This window comes from Rhinolophus sinicus, chromosome 1, assembly GCF_057876585.1.
Source record: "Rhinolophus sinicus isolate RSI-liver-muscle chromosome 1, RSI-T2T, whole genome shotgun sequence".
NCBI lineage: Eukaryota > Metazoa > Chordata > Mammalia > Chiroptera > Rhinolophidae > Rhinolophus > Rhinolophus sinicus.
The window spans coordinates 213,679,052-213,698,860 of NC_142501.1; the positions used below are offsets into that span (position 1 = coordinate 213,679,052).

Below are 19,809 nucleotides of genomic sequence, written 5' to 3' on the forward strand. Positions count from 1 at the left end.
CACCTACAAATAACGCAGATGTTGTAACAGCCATGCTTGAAAAGAATGATCTCTTGAGCCATGGTATGGAGGCTTTGGAGTCAAACCTCTGCGGGTCTGGCCTACCTCTGCTGCCCACTGGCCGTGCGTAATCTTTGTGCCCACAGTCCACTGGCCTTTCCCTCTGGCACTCCATCTTCTGTACCAATGAGTTTCCCCTACTTGATGGTGCTGGCATCTTCAGTTAGCTAGGCTCAAAATCTGAATACTTTGGCCTCATTCTCACACTATTCCCCGACTCTAATCTTTACATATTTAATTCCTGGCTCCAGCACTGACTAGCTGTGTGATCTTTGGCAAGTCATGTAACCGCTCTGATTTTCAGTCTTATCCTATGAAAATCAACATAATAATGTGCCTACTTCCTAGGTTTGTTGTGCACATTAAATTATTAATTAGATGCACAAGGCTTAAAGCAGCATTCACTAAATGTTAGCTGTCACTGTTCTCCTCCAACCCTATAATGGAGGGAACTGCCCAGGCTTGCACTTCTAACAGACTACAAAAAGGAGGTCAGATACAGCGCAGCAAGTTACAGCTCTGATTGCAGGGACTAAACTGCAAGAACCTAGTGAATCAAAAAGCTTGTAGGAGAAAAATATTATTTTCAGTCCAAGAGAGGCAAGTAAAATTCTCTAATTCTATATTCTGTTTGAGAAAACATAGAAACTTTTAAATTCTTTGAATCAATTTTCTAAGAGATTCAATTGTTAATTTCCTCACCGAATCAAAACAAAATGCAGAAGAGGAACATTTGTAAGAAACTGAAGGTTTGAACACGCTTGTTACAGCTTATCCGATTAGGTAAAAGCAGCTATGCGCTCCACTTACTTAGGTAAGTTAGTCACAAGTTTCTATATCCAGAAAACAGAACACACCTCATTACTGAAGAACGTGTCTAGAACCAACTCTCCAGAAGCTCTTCGCTCTTCATCAGCGGCCACTTCATACTCGGCCTGATTGCAGACGACAGGGAAAAGTGTTAGTTACGCCTCTTCACTGGCCTCGCAATGTTTCCAATTCTCTGCCTTACAGAATAGACTTGTTTCCCTAGAACCAGAGAGCAGCTCTACTGATCAAGTGTCTGCAGCTCTTCTTTGGGAAACTAATAGTTATGATAAAAGTGAACTGACATTTTAAGATGCTTAGCCATAGAGCTGGGGGGGCTATGGGTGGAGCTGGGCCCCTAGTTAACTCTCTAGTCTTGACTTTCTGTGGTAACTTCCGGGGAAGGGATGCGAATAAAAGGGGGAAGCCATGTTGGGCTCTGGACCTTTTTCCACGTGGGTGGCCGGACGGGAGACAGGCCAGTGAGTGTACTCACACTCCTTGGTGGTTCTGTTTCTTTTTTTCTTTTCTCGAATAAACCATTTACTTTTGGTGGATTCCCTGGAGAATTATTTGGCCAGTCAACAATTATGAGGGGGGAAGCCAGTTTTTTGAAAGGGTTGACAACGTAGTAGAACAACACATCCATGATGCTGTCTTATATTTTCAGCGATGGAAAGTGGCCCCCAAAATGGGCTAGAACAGCTTGGGCGGCTCGAGACAGCAGCCCCGCAGAAGTTCCCGAGAGGGTGGAGCACGCCCAGGAAGTCACTGCTGGTGCTGCCTGGGGGGGGGGGGGGGCACCCATCACAGGCGTCAGGTGACAGACCACAAGAGTGGACAATACCACACAGGCCAGAACACATAGGAAGCCTCAAATAGCTAAACATCTATAAAGGGGAAGCAAGGAAGAAGAAATGGAAAGAAAAGAAAAAGAAAACCAGAAGAGAGATCACAAAAGCCTAGATACAAGGATTTCAAGAAGCTCCTCCACAATGTCACAGACACGGTGACCCAGGCACGAGAGGCCTCCACGAAGCCTCTGGTTTCACGAGTAGGGGAAGCGAGAAGCGAGCACATGAAGACCAGAGGAAGTGGATTTACTGCGCACGTTAAAAGTTCTCTACGAGAAAGTCCTGTGGGTGGGAGCCCAGCCTCGCACTGCATTCTGTATCCTTCCCAGGCCGGGCCCAGGGGCCGAGGCCGGCGGCTGAGCACCCGGTCAGAACTAGCTTCACAGTCTGTGTCCAAGGGCACTGCAGCCACCATGATAATTACCAGCACACTGTTGGCATAAAGAACCCTTAAACTTAAGTTCTGGGACTTCTGGAAACCACATGGCAGGCACCCAGTTCATGGAAAAGAAAGCACTGTGATTCTGCGCTGGTCTTTTTTTTTTTTTAATAAGAGTTTATTTGAGCCAAACTGATGACATGTTCCGAGGGGCAAGATCTCAGATGCCCCCTCTGACATGGTCTGTGTTGATGTGCCAACTTGGCAGGCAACAACCTCCAGTCAGTCAATGTACAGAGCATGACTTATGAACACAGAATGGACGCTAGTCATTCCAACAGCTATGTCAGTCCCAGAGTGACAGGCGTGCCCCCGCACCCCCTGAACGGCAGTGAACGTCCTGACCAGATAGTTCCAGATGCAGGGTGGAGTGTGACCACCTGGACGCTCTCAGGGACTGCAGGTGGGGGCACCGCACTCAGTCTCGAGCATAAAAGATCAGAGCTCACTGACGGCTCCTCGCTCAGTAACAGCGCACCTGCACTCGTCCCAGACGGGGCGCTTGAAGCCTGGCCTCCTGACCGTGTCACCAGCCCAGCCTGCCGCCCGACGCTCCGCACCCCAGCACCGGAGGACTCTCGATGGACTCCGGACTCTCTCATCCTTCTTTCCTAGACTCAGTTCGCCTCGCCTCACCCTGTTGCCTGCAAACCTGTGTGACCCTCCTGTGTGGAACCGCTCTCCCTGGGCTATTGGAGGCTGTCCTCCCGCCAGAGCCTCGGCTAATGCCCGTGGGAAACCAAGTCAGCAGGGCTGGATGCACGGCTTTATTCTAATAAAGTCTGACGTTGTGGAAAGACACCAACGTGTGAGACGGCCACTGTGACAGCCACGTCCCGCTCACAACAAACACAAATGTAGCTGTGGCTGTGAGGGTTTGTAGATGTGAGTAAAGTCTACATCACATGATTGAAGCTGACTTTGGGTAAGGAGATTATCCTACATCATCTGGACAGGCCTGAGTCAATCCCCTAAGAGGCCTTACAGGCAGAGCGGAGGCTTCCTTGAAGAAATTTCTGCCTGAGAACAGCAGCTTCACCCCATTTGTGGAGAGTTCCATCCTGCTCTTCCTGATGGTCGGCCCTACAGATTTCTGACTTCCCTAATCAGACCTCACAATCATGTAAGCCAAATCCTTTCAATAAATCTCTTAATATCCATCTCCCAATGATTGTGTTTCCCTCATTGAACCCTGACTGATGGCGATGCCATTCATTCATTCAACAAACAGCGAGCAGGAAACAGAGCAAACAACCATGCCAGGTGCCACGAGAGGAAATGAGTAAGATGCAATCTCTCCACCCAGGAAGCTCAGAGAACCTGGAGCACATACGCACAAATGGCACAACCAGGTGTTACTCAGTAACCCACACAGCTACGTCAAGAAGCAAAACAAAACCTGTCACTGCGGTCAATTGGCTGTCATCTAGTAATTCACAGGTATCACGACAATATCAGATTTAAACCTAAAAGATAGTTTTAACAACGCAGCTCAGACCTTTTAAAATAAAGAACTGTAGGTCCCTAAGTTCTTCCAACATAGCAACATGGCAAATAGAACCCAATACATAGACACACCACCGGCTACCCAGGACTGAGCAGGCATTCTCCACCCCCTACAGTTCTAGCTTTAAAAAACTAACTGCCTACTCTCAAAGCCTTGTCTCATTCTAGTTATGGTACCAGGAAAGAAAGGGCTGGGGGAGCTCCAGGGAGTAGGAAGCAACCAACAAAATAGGCAGGAGCCCCAAATGTTCTTCTGAAAGAATACATTACAAATACATATTTTTAAAAAGCTGTGTCAGAGGAAAAAAAATGAACACTCAATGACGTAATACTTTGCATATAATAAGTAGTCAATACACTGCTGCTATAACAAGGGCAGGCCAAGATGGAGAAAGGAAGTGTCATAATCTCGGTACAATAACTAAGAGAGAATTTTTCTGTTAAATTCTACCAATTTTCTACTGTTACGTTGCTTCTGAATTTCAAGTTTTGAAACTTCTACACTTGCGAGAGGTATAAAGATGCAGAAACAGAGAATTTCTTTCCCTATAAGAAAAATCACAGCAAATATCAAACAGGATACATGAGAACGTTAGAAAATGTTATAAATCATCGTAAATTCCATTCAATGTGACTGGCCTTCTCATACTAACTTTATTCCTTCTATATGCTTCTGGTTTAAAGTGTTTGACGTTTATAGTGTCTGCTCCATGAAAGCAGGAAGGATCCTTTTTAGGCAGCTGCCAATAAGCAGATACTCTTAGGTGTTCAACTGTCGCACAAACTAAAGCAGCAGTTTCAAAGTGATTCCGTAAGTGCATGTGATTCTCCCACACTGACAGGTAATCCTATACGAGCTAGCACTTCAGGCCACAGGGACTCCGAGCCAAGACAGCAACATGGCTTCAGGACAACTAGTGTACCCACTCCCGCGTCACTGCCGCGGTCTAATTTACTTAGACCTCACCTTAGTTTTCATTTTCAAGAGCACTACATTAGGTGATCAACAGCGATATAAAGCCTTACCACTGCATCCAGGAACTCGATGCGCCTCTTTAGGTCATGTTTTGTATCACAGAATTGCCGGAAGAGAAGTCTTCCTATGGGCTGCTTGTCGCAGAGACTGCTATAATCCCTTTCTGTGTGAAGACAGGGGGTAAGAAACAAACAAATGTAATCGTCACAATTCAGAAAGTGCTTTTCTGAACCTTACTGTTTTCACCTGATACTATGAAAGTTAAAAATAGCATATGCAGTATTTTTTTTTAAACGACTGTTTTGCTTACCAATTTAGACGGGGTTATCATGAATATGAAAAATACCTAAGAAGAGCCAAAAATAGCTGGAAGAACTGATAAAGAAAAGTGTATGAAGCCTGACTGGAAAGGTGGCTGGTCCACTCTGAAAGGAAACTCAGAGGGAACAGTACTCCCTAGGGAACCGAGCAGTCACGATCACAGTGGAGGAAGAGACTGTGTTTGGCACGAATTACACGTATGTGAAATACTCCGCAAGAACGCACTCAGATTTTTAACAACTCTTTTCCATTCTGCTACCTTGCTACACATTCACAAGCTGCAAATATTACATACACTTGATGATTTTTAACTGCTCTGTATTTTTTTTTCTTTTCAGTAGAATGTTATGTTGTATACCTTACCTTAACTTACCCCAAACAGATATTGTTTTGGGAGCAAGGCACTAACATGTGGTCAGAGTGTCAAGAGGAATATGAAACAAACATGTTCAAAATAGGTTATTTTATCTTGAGCAAGAAAATCAGCTGCTCTTTTAGCAATGACTCTGAACTTGAACATAATTATGCTCAGGTACACGCATAAGGTGGCTCTAAAGCTGAAGAATTACATGAAAGTAAGCAAGCTACATCAAATTTCTCCAATTAAAGGGTTTATTAATGCCAAATCAGTCTCACTCTAGAACGCTAGCTAAATGATTCTGTGCTGAATCACGGAGCTTGCACGCAGACAAGTACAGGGAAGGGCATAAATAAACATTTGGGTAAAACAATGGTGCCAGTGCACAACTGCTTGTTTCAACAAACATCGGCCACAGGCTTGCAGAAGTTCTAACACCCACTTTGTCCACTTTTGCTGCCACATTTTATTTTAGGGATACTCATGGACTGCACTTAAAAAACAAGAGACATAAGGCAGTCAAAAAGTGATGTTTCTTAAAAGCTGAGAATGTTGAATACTTTCCTCCCAAAGTCAAAGGTTCAGAAATGTTCCCAGTTTCCAGGTGAGGATAACAGATGGAGCATAAAGGTCTGCCTACCTTCTCTCCCAGACTCCTACTGAAATGAGCAAAAAGTAAAACAAAAACAAAACCCCAACAGAAGGAATGAAACCCTAACATGGAAAAGAATACAGGGTACCTCGGGAGTCAGAAATCTGAGGATAACCTGGAAGGGAGCCAGCTGATGGGGCTGGAGTTGAAGAACCTCAGCTGAAACCCAGAGGTAAACGGGGCCCCTCAGGCAGCCCCCCCACACCCACACTCCTGGGCAACGGGAGACTTTCCTGGGCCTGATACTATCTACATCTGGCCAAGGGGCTTCTCCCTCAGGCTGAAGCCGTTTCACAGAAAGTGGGTGTCTGCCAGGACAGACCCTGGGACCCCCGACGGAGAAGCAGAGCACAGCTACAGGAACTAGAAGCAATTCTGTGTGTGGCTGCTGGAACACATGCCCTGTCTGGATGGCACCCCATTGGTACACCCCGTCCCCCCCAGCCAGAAACGCATTCAGGAGAGAGGACATCCAAGAAAACAGAACTCTGCAACCACAAAGGAAAGCCATGCTGAACGCTGAATGAACAAATGCAGCCCTTACATAAACCTGAATAAACAATCTCAGATCTCTAGATATAGGGAAAAAAGCAGCAGGTAAAAACAAACCAAAAAGAACAGAGGAAAACTGAACCAGAAGAAAAGAGAATTCAGTAGAGTCTTTAGATGTTTGGCCTGGGAAAAATTGTGTGTGTGTGTGTGTATGTATAAAATAAAAATTATATATTTATTTTATATATATTAAGTTCAAAAGGAAAGGCCAGATATCTGTATCTCCCTCACCTCTACTTTACCTGGACTTCCCCTCTGAATTCCTATTAGACAAATATTTGACTTCCCGGATCTTTCTCGATCTCATCATTGTCTTGTACTTTCTGTTTGCTCTCTGCCATTCGTTTTAGGAGCTCTCCTATTATCCAGATCAACACCATGCTTTTATGCACATACAAAGCATTACCCAGCCCATCCCACAATGTTTATTCATTAATCGTATTTTGAATTTCTAAGAATACTATCGCGTTCTGTGATTGCTTCTTCTGCATGTTCTGTGGCTCTAGCACTCCACATGGTTCTCCAGTGTCTCAGAGGGTACTAGGTAGGGTTTTAAAAGATGTGTGTTCTGTTGCCTGAATTTTCTTTTCTTCATTCCAGAAAAGTTCAGGTGCTCTTACCCTGTCTTTACGTTTTTAAAGATCTTTCAGGAAACGTGGCTTGCACCGAGATCATTTACTCAAAGGTGTTATAGTTATGATAGAAATGTAGATAGTATCTGAGCCTTAGGACATAGACTTAAAAAGAATACAAATAATCTTACATCCTTCCTGCTGTACCTAAATTAAGACTTTCAAACCAGTTAGGTAGTTTGCTTTGTAAATAACGGCTCAAATCGAGCAGTTCTGGAGCAACAGCTTTGGAACAAAGCAGGGTGAAACCAAGAGCGTGCGGTCTGAGACCTGCCAGGTCTGGAGGATGGGCACGCTGCCCTCGCCCACAGGGGAAGGTTCTTGGCACCCAGCTGGCACAGCAGGCCAGTGACCGACCCGTTCCAGATTCTGGACAATGGTCCTGAAGCACGACGTGTAGACGACGTGGAACGTTCAGACTGGGCAGCATTTCTATGGGCACCTCACAGGAACACCTCTAATTGTACTTATTTCCACAGTACTCCTGCACCAGGAAGACTGCTAACTCAAAGCTTCATGGCACACTGACTCTCTACCAGCACAAATTCACAACAACCAAAGGATGAAAATGAGAAATACCCCCAAATGCCCACTATTCCACCAAATCAAATGCTATATAAACTTATAGAGACAATAAATGAAAAGTTGTGTTTATTTTCTGAAGGTATCTAGGTGGAAACGTTGCTTTATTCAGTGACAAAGTTCTACCTGTACATCCTCACGGAAACGCCTCCTGCTAAGGTCACCCCTCCATTCACTTGCTCACTTAACAAAAGTGAAGCCACATACTCCTCCAAGGACGGAAACAAAGACCTTGAACTGGTGGCGAAACCCAGTGACTGCTCAACCTGACACTGGTGACCATGCCCAGCTGCCTGGAACCATGCTCGTCCCGTTCTCTCCATCTCCAGATCCATTCAGCAGCTGCTTTCGGGCCCACTTCCACGGGGCCAGAACAGGATGTGGGGTGCTGGAACTTGGTGGGGGGAGGGCACTTCCCCCCTTCTGCTGTCTCAGGGAGGTCATCCATTTCCAGTCCCATGACTGAAACGCCACCTGCACACAGGTATCCCTCAGATTCCCAACTACAGCCCCGCCTTCTCTGAGCTCTAAATGTGCGGCATCCATCCGGACGGGGTCCTCACACTGGAGCCGCATCTCCGAGCACGGACAGGACCTGGAAGTCCTCCCTCACACCCTCGACTCCCTCACTCCCACTCGCAAACTCACTGGCGTCTACTTCCTAAATCTCTCTCGTAGTCATCGGGCCCATTACCACTATCTCAACACAAGCCACCATCATCTGGCGCCTGGACAACGGCAAGAGTCTCCCATACGACCTTCTTGCCCCGGCTCTTGACCCTCTTGATCTTACTTTTCACACTGAAGCCTGAGAGACCCTTTGAAAATGTAAACCAGATTACATCATTCCTGTTAAAAATCTGACACCATCCACTGTCATAGCTCTAGTAAGTGAAAAACTTTAACCAGGCCTACACCCTGTTGTCCCCCATCATCTCATCAAGGGTCACTGTCTCCCTTCATCTTCACTCCAGAAGACGGGCCATTCTTAAGTCCCCGGAAATCGACACGCTTCATCCCACGGGGGGGCCCTTGTACTGACCTACCCAGCAGTCTGTACCTTTTCCTTCAAAGCACTTACTACAGTTCGTAATTATGTTTATTTCTGTAATTACTTATTTTATAACATTCTCTGCCAAGAGAACATGAGCTCTGTGAGAGCAGACATCATGTCTGTTTCTTAACCATTGTATTTCAGTACCACACCCAGTGGATTGGCACACGGAAATAAATAAATGATGACATTTAGACGTTAACTAATGGTGTGCACCTTAAATCCACGCAACATATTACTCACATGCCAATTCATCTCAACACAAATAATTTTTTAAAAGAAAAGAGCATAAACTAGGGGGGAAGTTAACTAATGGGATAAACAGTATAATTTACTTCATTCTACATACCAAGACACTATCCCAAGGAATTAGAAATATACTGAGGTAATTTATATGCAAACATAAAATATACATAAAAATATAATCCTATGAGTATATCTGATAGCATAAATAGTCCCAAAGAAAAGTTTACAATATTTTAATTTTCCAAATGTCAAAGGATGGAATCAACCTCCATACTAATCACTGTGCTACATCCAGAAAAAATTACTATTAACACTATGGATCAAACACCAATTGGTCCGAGAAGAAGCAAGGCCAACAAGTACATGAAAAATGCTCAGCGTCATTAGCCATTAGGGAAACGCAAGTCACACCACTAGGATGGCTACGGTGAAAATAACAAGCGCTGCGAGGCTGCGAGGAAACTGGAATCGCATGCACTGATGGTGGGAATGCAAAATGATGCGGCTGCTTTGGAAAGCAGTCTGGCAGTTCTTCAAAAAGTTAAACATAGGGTTACCATCTGTACTAGGCTAAATAATGGCCCCCCAAAGTATCAGGTCCTAATCCCTGGACCTGTAAATGTTACTTTATTTGGAAAGAGAGTCTTTGCAGGCATGATTAAGTGAAGGATCTTGAGAGGGAAGATGATCTGGGTGCGCCCCAAATGCAATCACACGTATATTACAAGAGTCTAGAAATCCTCACTTTTGGGAAAGGTGCCACCAATTCAATGGTGAAAGTCACTTCAATGAATGGTGCTAGAACAACTGGATATCCAATGCAAAAAAAAAAAGACACCTACCTTAAAATAAATGAGTCCCTACTTTACCCCATATACAAAAATTAACTTCAACTGGGTCAAACACCTACATGCAGGAGCTCAAACTATAAAACTCTTAGTGAAAAGCATAGGTATAAATCCTCGTGACTTTGGATCAGGCAGTGTTCTTATATATGACACCAAAAGCACAAGCAAGAAAAGAGAAAATAGATCAACTGGACTTCGTCAGAATAAAAATCTGTGTTCCTCAAAGGACATCATTAAGAAAGTGAAAGAAAATCACAAAAAGAGAGAAAATACTTGGAAATAAAATATCGTACCTGATAAGGATCTAGTAACCAGAATATATAAAGAATGCTTACATTTCAACAATGAAAAGACAAACAATCCAATTAAAAACTGGACAAAGGATTTGAACAGACATTTGTCCAAGAAAACACACAAATGGCTGGAAGCACAGGAAAGATGCTCGTCATCATCAGCTACTGGGAAATACAAACTAAAACACAGCGAGCTACCACTTGACACGCACCGGCATGGCCAGAATAAGAACAGGAAGGGGAATAAAAAAGTGTTGGCAAGGATTATAGACATGGGAATCCTCATACTTTGCTGGTGGGAATGCAAAATGGTGCAGCCACTTGGAAAACAGCCTGCAGTTCCTCAAAGAGTTAAACACAGAATTACCATATGATCCAGCAATTCCAATTCTGGGTATACGCACAAAAGAATTGAAAGCAGGGACTCAAAACATTTGTACATCAATGTTCTTAGCAGCATTATTCACAGTAGCCAAAACATGGAAACAACTCAAATGTCCACCAACAAATGAATTGGTAAACATAATGTAGTGTATGCACACAATATCCAAATTAATGCCACTGAACTTTATGCTTAAAAATGGTTAAAATTGTCATTTTGGTTAGGTATATTTCACCACAATAAAAAAATTGTACATGAGTGTTTGTAGCAGTATTATTCATAATAAACAAAAAAAATGAAAACAATTCAATGTCTATCAACTGATAAATGGTAAATAAAGTGCAATATATCCATACAATGGAATGTTTGCCAACAAAAGTGAATAAGAACAGATGCATGCTACAACACGGATGAACCTTGAAAACACTGTTAGGTGAAAGAAGCGTTATAAAAGATTACATAGTGTGTGATTCCCATTTATATAAAATGTCCAGAATCGGCAAATCCAAAGAGGGTAGCTGGTGGTTGTCTGTGGCTGAAGGTTGGCAGAGGGAATGGGGAGTAACTGCCAGTGGGTATGCTTTTTTTTTTTTTTTTTTTTTTGAGGTGATGAAAATGTTGTAAATTGATTGTGGTGATGGTTGCACAACTCTGACTATATTAAAAAACACTGAATTGTACACTTTAAAGAGGTAAATTGTATGGCATATTAATTATATCTCAAGAAAGCTGCTATTTTACAAACATAATGAGGTTAAAACTGGATAGGTCTTTGGGGGGAAAACACTACCTCCCGCTTTATACAGTCTGAAATTAATTTTGATAGTTAAAACATTTAAACTTTCTTAAAAAGGAACTATAAAAGTACTAAAGAAAAGATGGAGTGATTTCTTAAAAATAATCTTGTAGTAAAGGTGTCCTCCCTGAGCACAACACCAAGTTCAGAAGCAAAAGACTGATGTATTTGTCTAAATAAAAATTTAAACCTCTGCAGAAAATACTGTACGCCAAAAGGCAGAAATATAAAATATATTCACATCAAATATAAAAAGATAAACTCCCTTCATATATAGCTTTTACAAATGAATTAGAAAAAAGCAAAAATGCAAAAAGCTTGATAAAAATGTTCAACCTTATCCATAATTAAGAGACCATTTTTCAGATTACAGTCTACTTATCTTTATTAAAAATACCAGGGCCAGCCCAGTGGCTCAGGTGGTTGGAGCGCCGGCTCCTAACGCCCAGGTCACTGGTTCAATTCCCACATGGGCGAGTGAGCTGCGCCCTCTACAGCTAAGACTGTGGACGACGGCTCTCCCTGGAGCTGGGCTGCTGTGAGCAGTTGGAGGTTGGAGTGAGCTGCCGAGAGCTGCTGTGTGCTGCCGTGGGCTACCGTGTGCTGCCATGAGTGGCCGGCAGCCAGCGTGAGTGGCCGGCAGCCATCCAGAGCTGCCGTGAGCAGCCGACCGACGACTGGCGACCGACTGCCTCAAGCCCGGGGGAGCACAGGGCTCATAATACCAGCGTGGGCCAGGGAGCTGCGTCCTACACTAGATTAAGAAACAATGGCTTAAACCGGAGTGGGGGGTAAAAAAAGGGGGGGAGAACTATTGGTAACAGCCAGTGTTAACAAGATCACAGGCAAAGAGCTTGTCCCATACTGATGGCAGGAAAGTAAATCAATACAACCTTTTTGGAGGGTAATTTGACACCACCAAAATGTTCAATGCACATACCCTTTGAACTGGAAATCATATCCTTTAAGAAATACAATCATAAGGGTGTAAATGTCTAACTATTACATTGCTTTGTACACCTAAAACTAATAAAAAAAAGAAAAATACAATCATGATCACCCTGCAAACACGGTCCTGTCTCTGACTTCCTGTGCTCCCATCAGGACCTGTTGCTAACTCTCATTCTTTACAGCTGCACAGTATTCCATTATACTGACATATCATATTTTTATCTGTCTGACTAATCCTTTCCGAAGTTATTTAACATCAATAATTTTTGTCCATACGCATAAAGAACTGTCTGGAAAAAGACAGAGAAGGGTAAAAAGTGTTCACTTCTGTAGCTATAGCTATATACTTTGTAACTTATAGTAGAAAACCTACAGGTTGTTTCCTGGGAAGAATCCTGAAGATATAAGGAGACTCTATTATATAATTTTGGAAACAAATAAGGAACTCAGAAAGAATAGCATCTAACAAGCGGTCCAATGCCAGACGTACCTCCACACACAGCAGGCACTACTTACTCACCAATGGAGTGTCTAAGCTCGCTGCACTGGCTAACAGGGGGCAGCTTCAGCATCTCCCTCCATCTTTTACTACGACCACTTTTTTTGCCATATCCTCCTAAATTTGGGGGGAAAAAGGCATTTTTTTAAATGGTCAGAAATATCCAATTATAACAATAACTTCCACTAATGTGTTCTTTCTGAGTATTTGGGTACCTGTGACGAGGGAATATACAAGCTTATAATAATTTGTCTTATCTGGAAGGCAGCCTGATGAAAAATAAAACTCCCAAGTAATACAGTCACTGACTGTCATTTAGAAACCACATAATCTTGACCTTCTGTAAGGAGCCCCACGGAGCCTAAGTTTCAAAATTTGTATACCGAACCTCATATTACATATCATACCGGGCGGTTCAACAAATATTTATTGAGCACTTACTATGTATCCAAACACCTTCAAAATGCAGGAAATACAATGGTAAAAAAGACAAAGTCTCTCCCCTCCCCACTAGTATGGGACAGAGATTAAAAAATCGGTTAAAGGGAAGTGATAAGAAAAAAAATAGCCATTGTATAGTGATAAACAAAATGAAACAAAATCAAGCCAGAACAAGGTGGAGGGTACATGCTGGGCTGAGGCGGGATCAGAGGCCTCCCTGGAGGGTCACGCTGAGGCAGAGAGCTGAAGGACCAGAGGGAGCGAGTCTCGGGAACGTCTGGGAGGAGAGCGTCCCCAGCGAGACAAGTGCGAAGAAAAAAGGTGTTAGGTAATATTTCAGAAAGATCGCTGTAAACAAGTACGTACCTTTAAAAAAATGTTTTTAATGTGAAGAAATTAGAAGCTTCCATTTTAAGCATTCTGAGGAGCTGAAACCTACTGAATTTTATCCAAGAAAAAACATCACCGCTTTGGCTGCAGACTAAAAAACTGTGGAACTACTGGGAAGAGTAGCAGGTACTTCAGGAGGAAAGCCATGTTTCACCAGGAAATGATGAGCTCTGTCGTAAATATTCAGTTTGGAAAAGTGTGAGAGGAAGACCTCTGGGAGATGGACAGACTTACCAACTGAGGAGAGAAGGCTTGGCTAGAGATACGGATTGGATAGCAGTCTGCAAATAGACGGGATCAAAGATGCAACAGTTTCTTCCTTGGCCTTTTTGCTCCTCTACTCCCCCCATTTCAACCGAGATCATGAGCTGTGGACTTATGGCCCACTCCCCGGATGTCCCAGGGCACCTCAAGTTCAACAGCTCAAAGTAGACTTATCACCTTCCCCGTCAAATCCAGTCCTCTTTCCATATGATGAAGCCCGTTACCAAACTACCATCCACCAGGCCAATGAAACAGGAAACGGGGGCATTACCTACCCTACCCTCTGAGTGCCTCATTCATCCATTCAGAAGGCATCTGCTGCCAAAGTCCTGTGTGCTGGGCACTGTCCAGGCACTGGGCACACACTGAAGAGTCACGGTGGCCAGTCCTGCCTTCAAAGGCAGCCCCGAGCCCTCCTCTCCTTGCCTGCTCTACTGTCCTCTCACCCCAGGGCCATCACGTTCCTCAACCTCTCCCCTAATTGGCCTTCCTGCTCCGGTCTGCCCTTCCGGACCCTGTGCCACAGTCTCCCAGGGTCATCTTCCTAAAACGCAAATATAAGCTCACTGCTCCGTTGCTTGTAGCCCTCGAAGGTCTCCCAGAGTCGGAGGATGAAGTGAGAACAAAGGGCAGCCCTGCCTACCATCACGCCACAGACGTACTATGTTCAAGCTACACTATTTACTAAAGCCCAAAGGACGCCAGAGCAGGTCCCAGGAATCTCAGGTGCCGGGCCTGTGGCTCTGGCCTTCTTAATCTAGGCGAACCTCTGCTGGGCTCAAGCAGAACCATCTCCACCAAGCCTGCCCTGCCTTTCCCAGGGGGGTGCAGGCCCTCCTGCCTTTCCCAGGGGATTTAAGACCCTGCCCCAGCCTTTCCCACGGGGATGCAAGCCCTTCCCTGCCTTTCCCAGGGGGATGCAGGCCCTGCCCTGCCTTTCCCAGGGGGGTGCAGGCCCTCCTGCCTTTCCCAGGGGGGTGCAGGCCCTCCTGCCTTTCCCACAGGGATGCAAGCCCTGCCCTGCCTTTCCCAGGGGGGTGCAGGCCCTCCTGCCTTTCCCAGGGGATTTAAGACCCTGCCCCAGCCTTTCCCACGGGGATGCAGGCCCTGCCCCAGCCTTTCCCACAGGGATGCAAGCCCTTCCCTGCCTTTCCCAGGGGGATGCAGGCCCTGCCCTGCCTTTCCCAGGGGGGTGCAGGCCCTCCTGCCTTTCTCAGGGGGGTGCAGGCCCTCCTGCCTTTCCCAGGGGGATGCAAGCATGCCTTCCTCTCCTGGCCCTGAGTTCCTTGAAGCATCCCCATTAAATCTCAATCAGGGCCGATTCTAGGTGCATTAACCTTTTCCTGGTGTCGCCAGCATGCAAACAAGTAACTGAGGGGATAAGAAACGGCCCTCCCGGTGCCCACACACCACGAGCAGTGCAGTGCACGGCACACAGCAGACACCAAGGAACGTTTGCTAACTTTGAGTCGACCTGAAAAAACTGGAGATGCTGACTCCAGGGAATGGGGCACAGGCAGACACGAAATCATCAAGGGCTAAGAGGAGGAGGAGTGAGTTAAGATTTATTAAGTGTATTCCGTGCCGGTACCTTTCTAGGAGCTTCTCATGTGCTGACTCATTCAATCATCCCCCTGTGATGTAAACACTATTACTGGTCCCTTTTCTCAGAGCAAGGACTGAAGCAAAAGGTTAAATAACTTGTTCACCGTCACACAATGATGGTAGGACCACAGCCCATATGCAAACTCAGATCTGCCCACCTCCAGGAACCCAGCTGGCCTGTTACTGTTACTGAGAAGCAATAAGGTATAACCAAAGCATTTTTTTAAATGCAGGAACATTTAAAATATTTGCCATAAACAAATTAGAAAATAAGGCAGGCTGTGAAATGAAAATAGTAGAAACCCAAAACTCCCAAAATGTCAGAAAAGGTGATGCTGAGGGCCAGAAGCAGCCCTATGAACACTGACCGTAAGCAGATACTTTTCTAGAAGTGTCACAAGTCTCCCCTCACTGAATCCTCCCATAACCCTATGGGACATGCTGTTGCTATGCTCTTGCTATAATCCTAATTTTATAGGTGAGAAAACCACGGCACAGATATGTGAAATTATTTGTCCGGAGCGTTACAGCCAGAAAACAGAGGCTGGGATTTGAATCCTAGCAATCCCACTGGAGAAGTGGGGCCATGATGCACTGGTGGGTTTGTACTAAGAGTACATCTTCATACATATATATGCATATTTCACCTTTTTCTTGACTTTAACAAAATAACAAATTGCCCCTTAATCTCCAATTGTTTACTAAGTGCCAATTACATGGCCAGCACCGAAAGGGATAAAAATAGAGGTCAGAGCTATGCCCTGCCCTTACACAGATTCAACTTAGCCTGAGAATCATTGACCATGCTGCGTTAAGAACCCAAATTCCCAATTCCCAGAGGGCAGAGCATCTCCAAACTGGAAGAAAGCTACAAAGAAGAAAAGAAGAAGGTTAACTGGACACTGAAGAATAGAAAGAACCGAACAAGAAAAAAAGCAAGAAGGCCGGCTGCACACTATGTTGGAATTGTAAGCACACAAGAATGTGTGCCGATGAACACAGAGGTTGTTCATTTACACAACAAAAATGCATCAGGTGGCTCTTGGGGGTGGGAGCAAATTAAGTGCAACGAAGGAAACAAAAATGTTGACTACTATCTACCCTCTGCAATCAAAGGGTTTATAAGCTACTTCTAGAAACTCCCTGCAACCAAAAATGCTGGGGAGGAAGCCTCAGCAAGAGAGCAGTCATGATAACAGGTGCATTAACTATGCTTCAGGTGCTAAGCAAGCTGCTCATCAACACTGCAACCTGAAATCAAAACGGAACTGCTGTATACAGGGGGCGCCAAAAACATGTATACACATTTTAAGAAAGGAAAAATCTGTACTAAAATTGTAATACAATGAACAACGCTAGCATTCACTTGATTACACATTGCTACATAATTCGACTTCAAAAATACATAGATAACATATCTTAAAATGTGTACATTTTTTGGCACCAAAATCCGATTAAAAGGACACAGCATACATTCTTCCCTCTGCATTTATGCTGTCAATTTTTCCAAGAGATAAAATGGGGTTAAAGTCTCCTCAGAAGTATGTGAAATAATTAAGATTATCATTTAAAGCAACTGAAGATCATAAAATGTTTAATAAATGAAATACACAAAAAAATCCTAAATTTTTTTAAATAGCAGTGATTTTTTGTTTTAGTTTGTGAGCAATATGATTCTTTCCTACTTCCTTAGAATGTGCCTTAGCATATTGACACACATGAAACTTTTCCAACGCAGCATCATCTGCCAACATTCCTGAAAGGGCGAAAGACTAACAAATCTGTTTGAGACCAAAAAGAGACAGATTGACTTTATTTGAAATAAATCTAGAAAATGACTGGGCTCACTAATAGTAATAAAGCAACCCTGCAATTCCCGGAGCCAACATATACCCTGCTATACCCCCAATAAATACCCTTCTATGTCCACTCATTTCAAAATTAATTTTCTAATACTCGAGCCAGAGAAACCAACGAGGAACTAGCCATGAACAGACATGTGTCCAAGAAGGCACTTCCTGGGAAATACTCAATAAGCCTCTACAGCAAATAAACGAATAGTTTTCAACTTGGGAAAACAGCCCTGAATTATAACAGTCAGCATATATTCATATCTTTCTGATATTTCATTCCCAACTCCTCTAAGCATTAACCACGCTGACACAACGACTCTTTGAGCTCCGGAGTGAACCCTACTGCCTGGGGGCAGACCGCAGAAGAATCACAACACCATGAGTTAATACTTGAGGGAACAAAAATGAAAACTCTTGGGACTATGGCTGTGGTCCTAGGCATTAGGGCAGCAAACAGTCGCTTATGTTATTTAACATTTGTAAAGCACTTATTCGCTACCTCGTTAGTAATCTCTACAGCTTTATCCACAATACTCCCTTTTCTGCACATTACACCCAGATATGAAGGTGGAGAGGAAAGAAAACAGGCTTAGGCTGGGTCATACCTGATTTCCCCGGAGGACGATTCACTTCTACCACCGACTTGGAGTTGGCAGTGAGAGGCACCGGGCAATCAAATGCCCCGCGGAAACACAGCCTCGGAGGGCTCTGCCTAACAGACAGCAAGACCCGGCTCCCTTCCCACGCAGCCTCGGCGCTTCTGCTCACAATCCTTCCAGGCAGCAACCGAAGTATGGAGAAGGTGCGGTCTCCACTTCCCAGGCTTCATACAAAAACACGTTGCAAACTGAACGCTCAGCACGCCTGGCTCGGGACCCCTACGCGCTCACTGCGACTTCCACACGGAAGCTCCTGCACGGAACCACGCCCCCTAATCCTGGTCTTCCTCTGGGAAGGCTCTTGGACACCCCCGGGGAGGCGGAAGCTTAAACAGCACACACCCCCGACGACCCGAAACAGCTGTGCTCCAGCTTCGCTTCTCCGCCCCCCCCCCCCCCCCCGAACGCGGCCACTCCTCCAACCACACGGCGAAGCTGCGGACACTGCTGCACAGCATCCCTGTCGCAAAGGGCACCATTTTGCCGACACCTGCGCCCAGGACGGTACCGAGACCCCACGACTGCGCAAAATTACTCGCCGCAGTCTCGATAGCAGCGCGAGCCGGTGGGGCACCCGGCGCCGGCACTGACTCTGCTCAGAGCACGAAGACCGGGCAGCTGCTCCGTCACCACCTGCAGGAGAGCGAGCCCGCGAGCGAGGACGGCGCCGGAGAACTCCGGCCGGGCCGCTCTGTCGCCAGCTTTCCCGTGTCCTGGGAGGCAAGCGACGGACACGCCGCCGCGACAGGACTCGACGCCAGGCATCTCGGAGCACAAAGGCTGGGCCCACGGCTGCGTTTCACTGACAGAAGGGGGGGTTCTCACATCCTCGTTTATCTGTCACCACGTCGCGCTCAAGCCCACTCGACACGCCTTAAAGCCTCCGTGCGGTCCAACCTGCACCCCACGCAGCTACGGTAACGCAAGTCTGCAGACACTAGCGCGAGGTTCTCGCCCGGGACTCTCTCCTTTCTCCCTGAACGACCACGAAACAAGGTTCTATTCTGCGGGCTGCACTCGGCGGCCTGGCGGCCTCCCTCTCGGGACAGGGCACTGCTCGCCCGACGCGGTGGCCCGCGGTGGCGGGGACAGAGCAGGACTTGGACACAGGTTCAGACCGGCAAGAGCGGAGCGCAGGCTCCCCTCGCGGGGCCCGGACGCCGCGGAGCACGGACCTTGGCGCGCTTTCAGCAGCAGCGAGTTGGCCGCGAGGTTTTCCAGCTCCATGGACCGCCGACGACGCCCACACTGCGGCGGCGGCCCTGCTCCGCGGACACCAGGGGGCAGCGGCGGGGCCTCCGCGCATCGCTTGCCGGCCGCCACCGGCCTGCCGGGCCTCACACGGGACCCGGGAGAGCAGCGCCGCCGCGGCCGCCGCCGCCACGGCCAACACCAGCGCCGCCGCCTCCGGGCCCGCCTGCGCCGCTGCTGGCGCCGGCCCGGGGCTCCAGCGGGGACGCGGCGAGACGAGCTGGCAGCGCGGCCGCCGGGGGTCTTCGCGGTCACCGCCGCCGCGCCGCGGCCCGGGCTCTTGGCCCCATCCCCCACGTTTCGTGCGCCCAACTCTCCCCTCCGGACCCAGCTCCCAGGACGCCCGGAGTCTCCGCCGATCCCGGCCCCAGAGAAGGGCTCACTGGCACGGCCGCCGCTCCCGGCGGCGACGGCTCCTGCCGCCGCCGCCGCCGCCGCCTACTCGCACCGCGGCCGGCTCCCGCTAACGGCTTCCCGGAGGAGGGCGCTCGAGCTCCCCTCACCCGGCGCCTGAGGAGGAGGCTGCGGCGCCGCGCAG

The 19,809-nt window shown here is 46.5% G+C and overlaps 1 protein-coding gene across 11 annotated transcripts in view; it reads right to left on the reverse strand.

The window, feature by feature from the left end:
• The window catches only part of GRK4 (G protein-coupled receptor kinase 4), a 57,954-nt gene extending 38,245 nt beyond the window's left edge, over nucleotides 1–19,709 (reverse strand). For 5 of the 11 annotated variants that reach the window (XM_088793176.1, XM_019711517.3, XM_088793193.1 and 2 more), the window contains exons 1-4: nucleotides 19,196–19,380; nucleotides 12,830–12,925; nucleotides 4,693–4,805; nucleotides 918–995 (exon numbers count right to left, since the gene is read on the reverse strand). In XM_088793176.1, the coding sequence (XP_088649302.1) occupies nucleotides 918–995; nucleotides 4,693–4,805; nucleotides 12,830–12,925; nucleotides 19,196–19,247 (339 nt within the window). In that variant the 5' untranslated portion in view covers nucleotides 19,248–19,380. Of the gene's footprint in view, nucleotides 1–917; nucleotides 996–4,692; nucleotides 4,806–12,829; nucleotides 12,926–17,966; nucleotides 18,177–19,195 lie in introns of those variants that run through there. The other 6 variants (XM_019711513.3, XM_019711518.3, XM_074320491.2 and 3 more) reach the window with 6 other exon arrangements.
• Nucleotides 19,710–19,809: the final 100 nt, after the last annotated feature.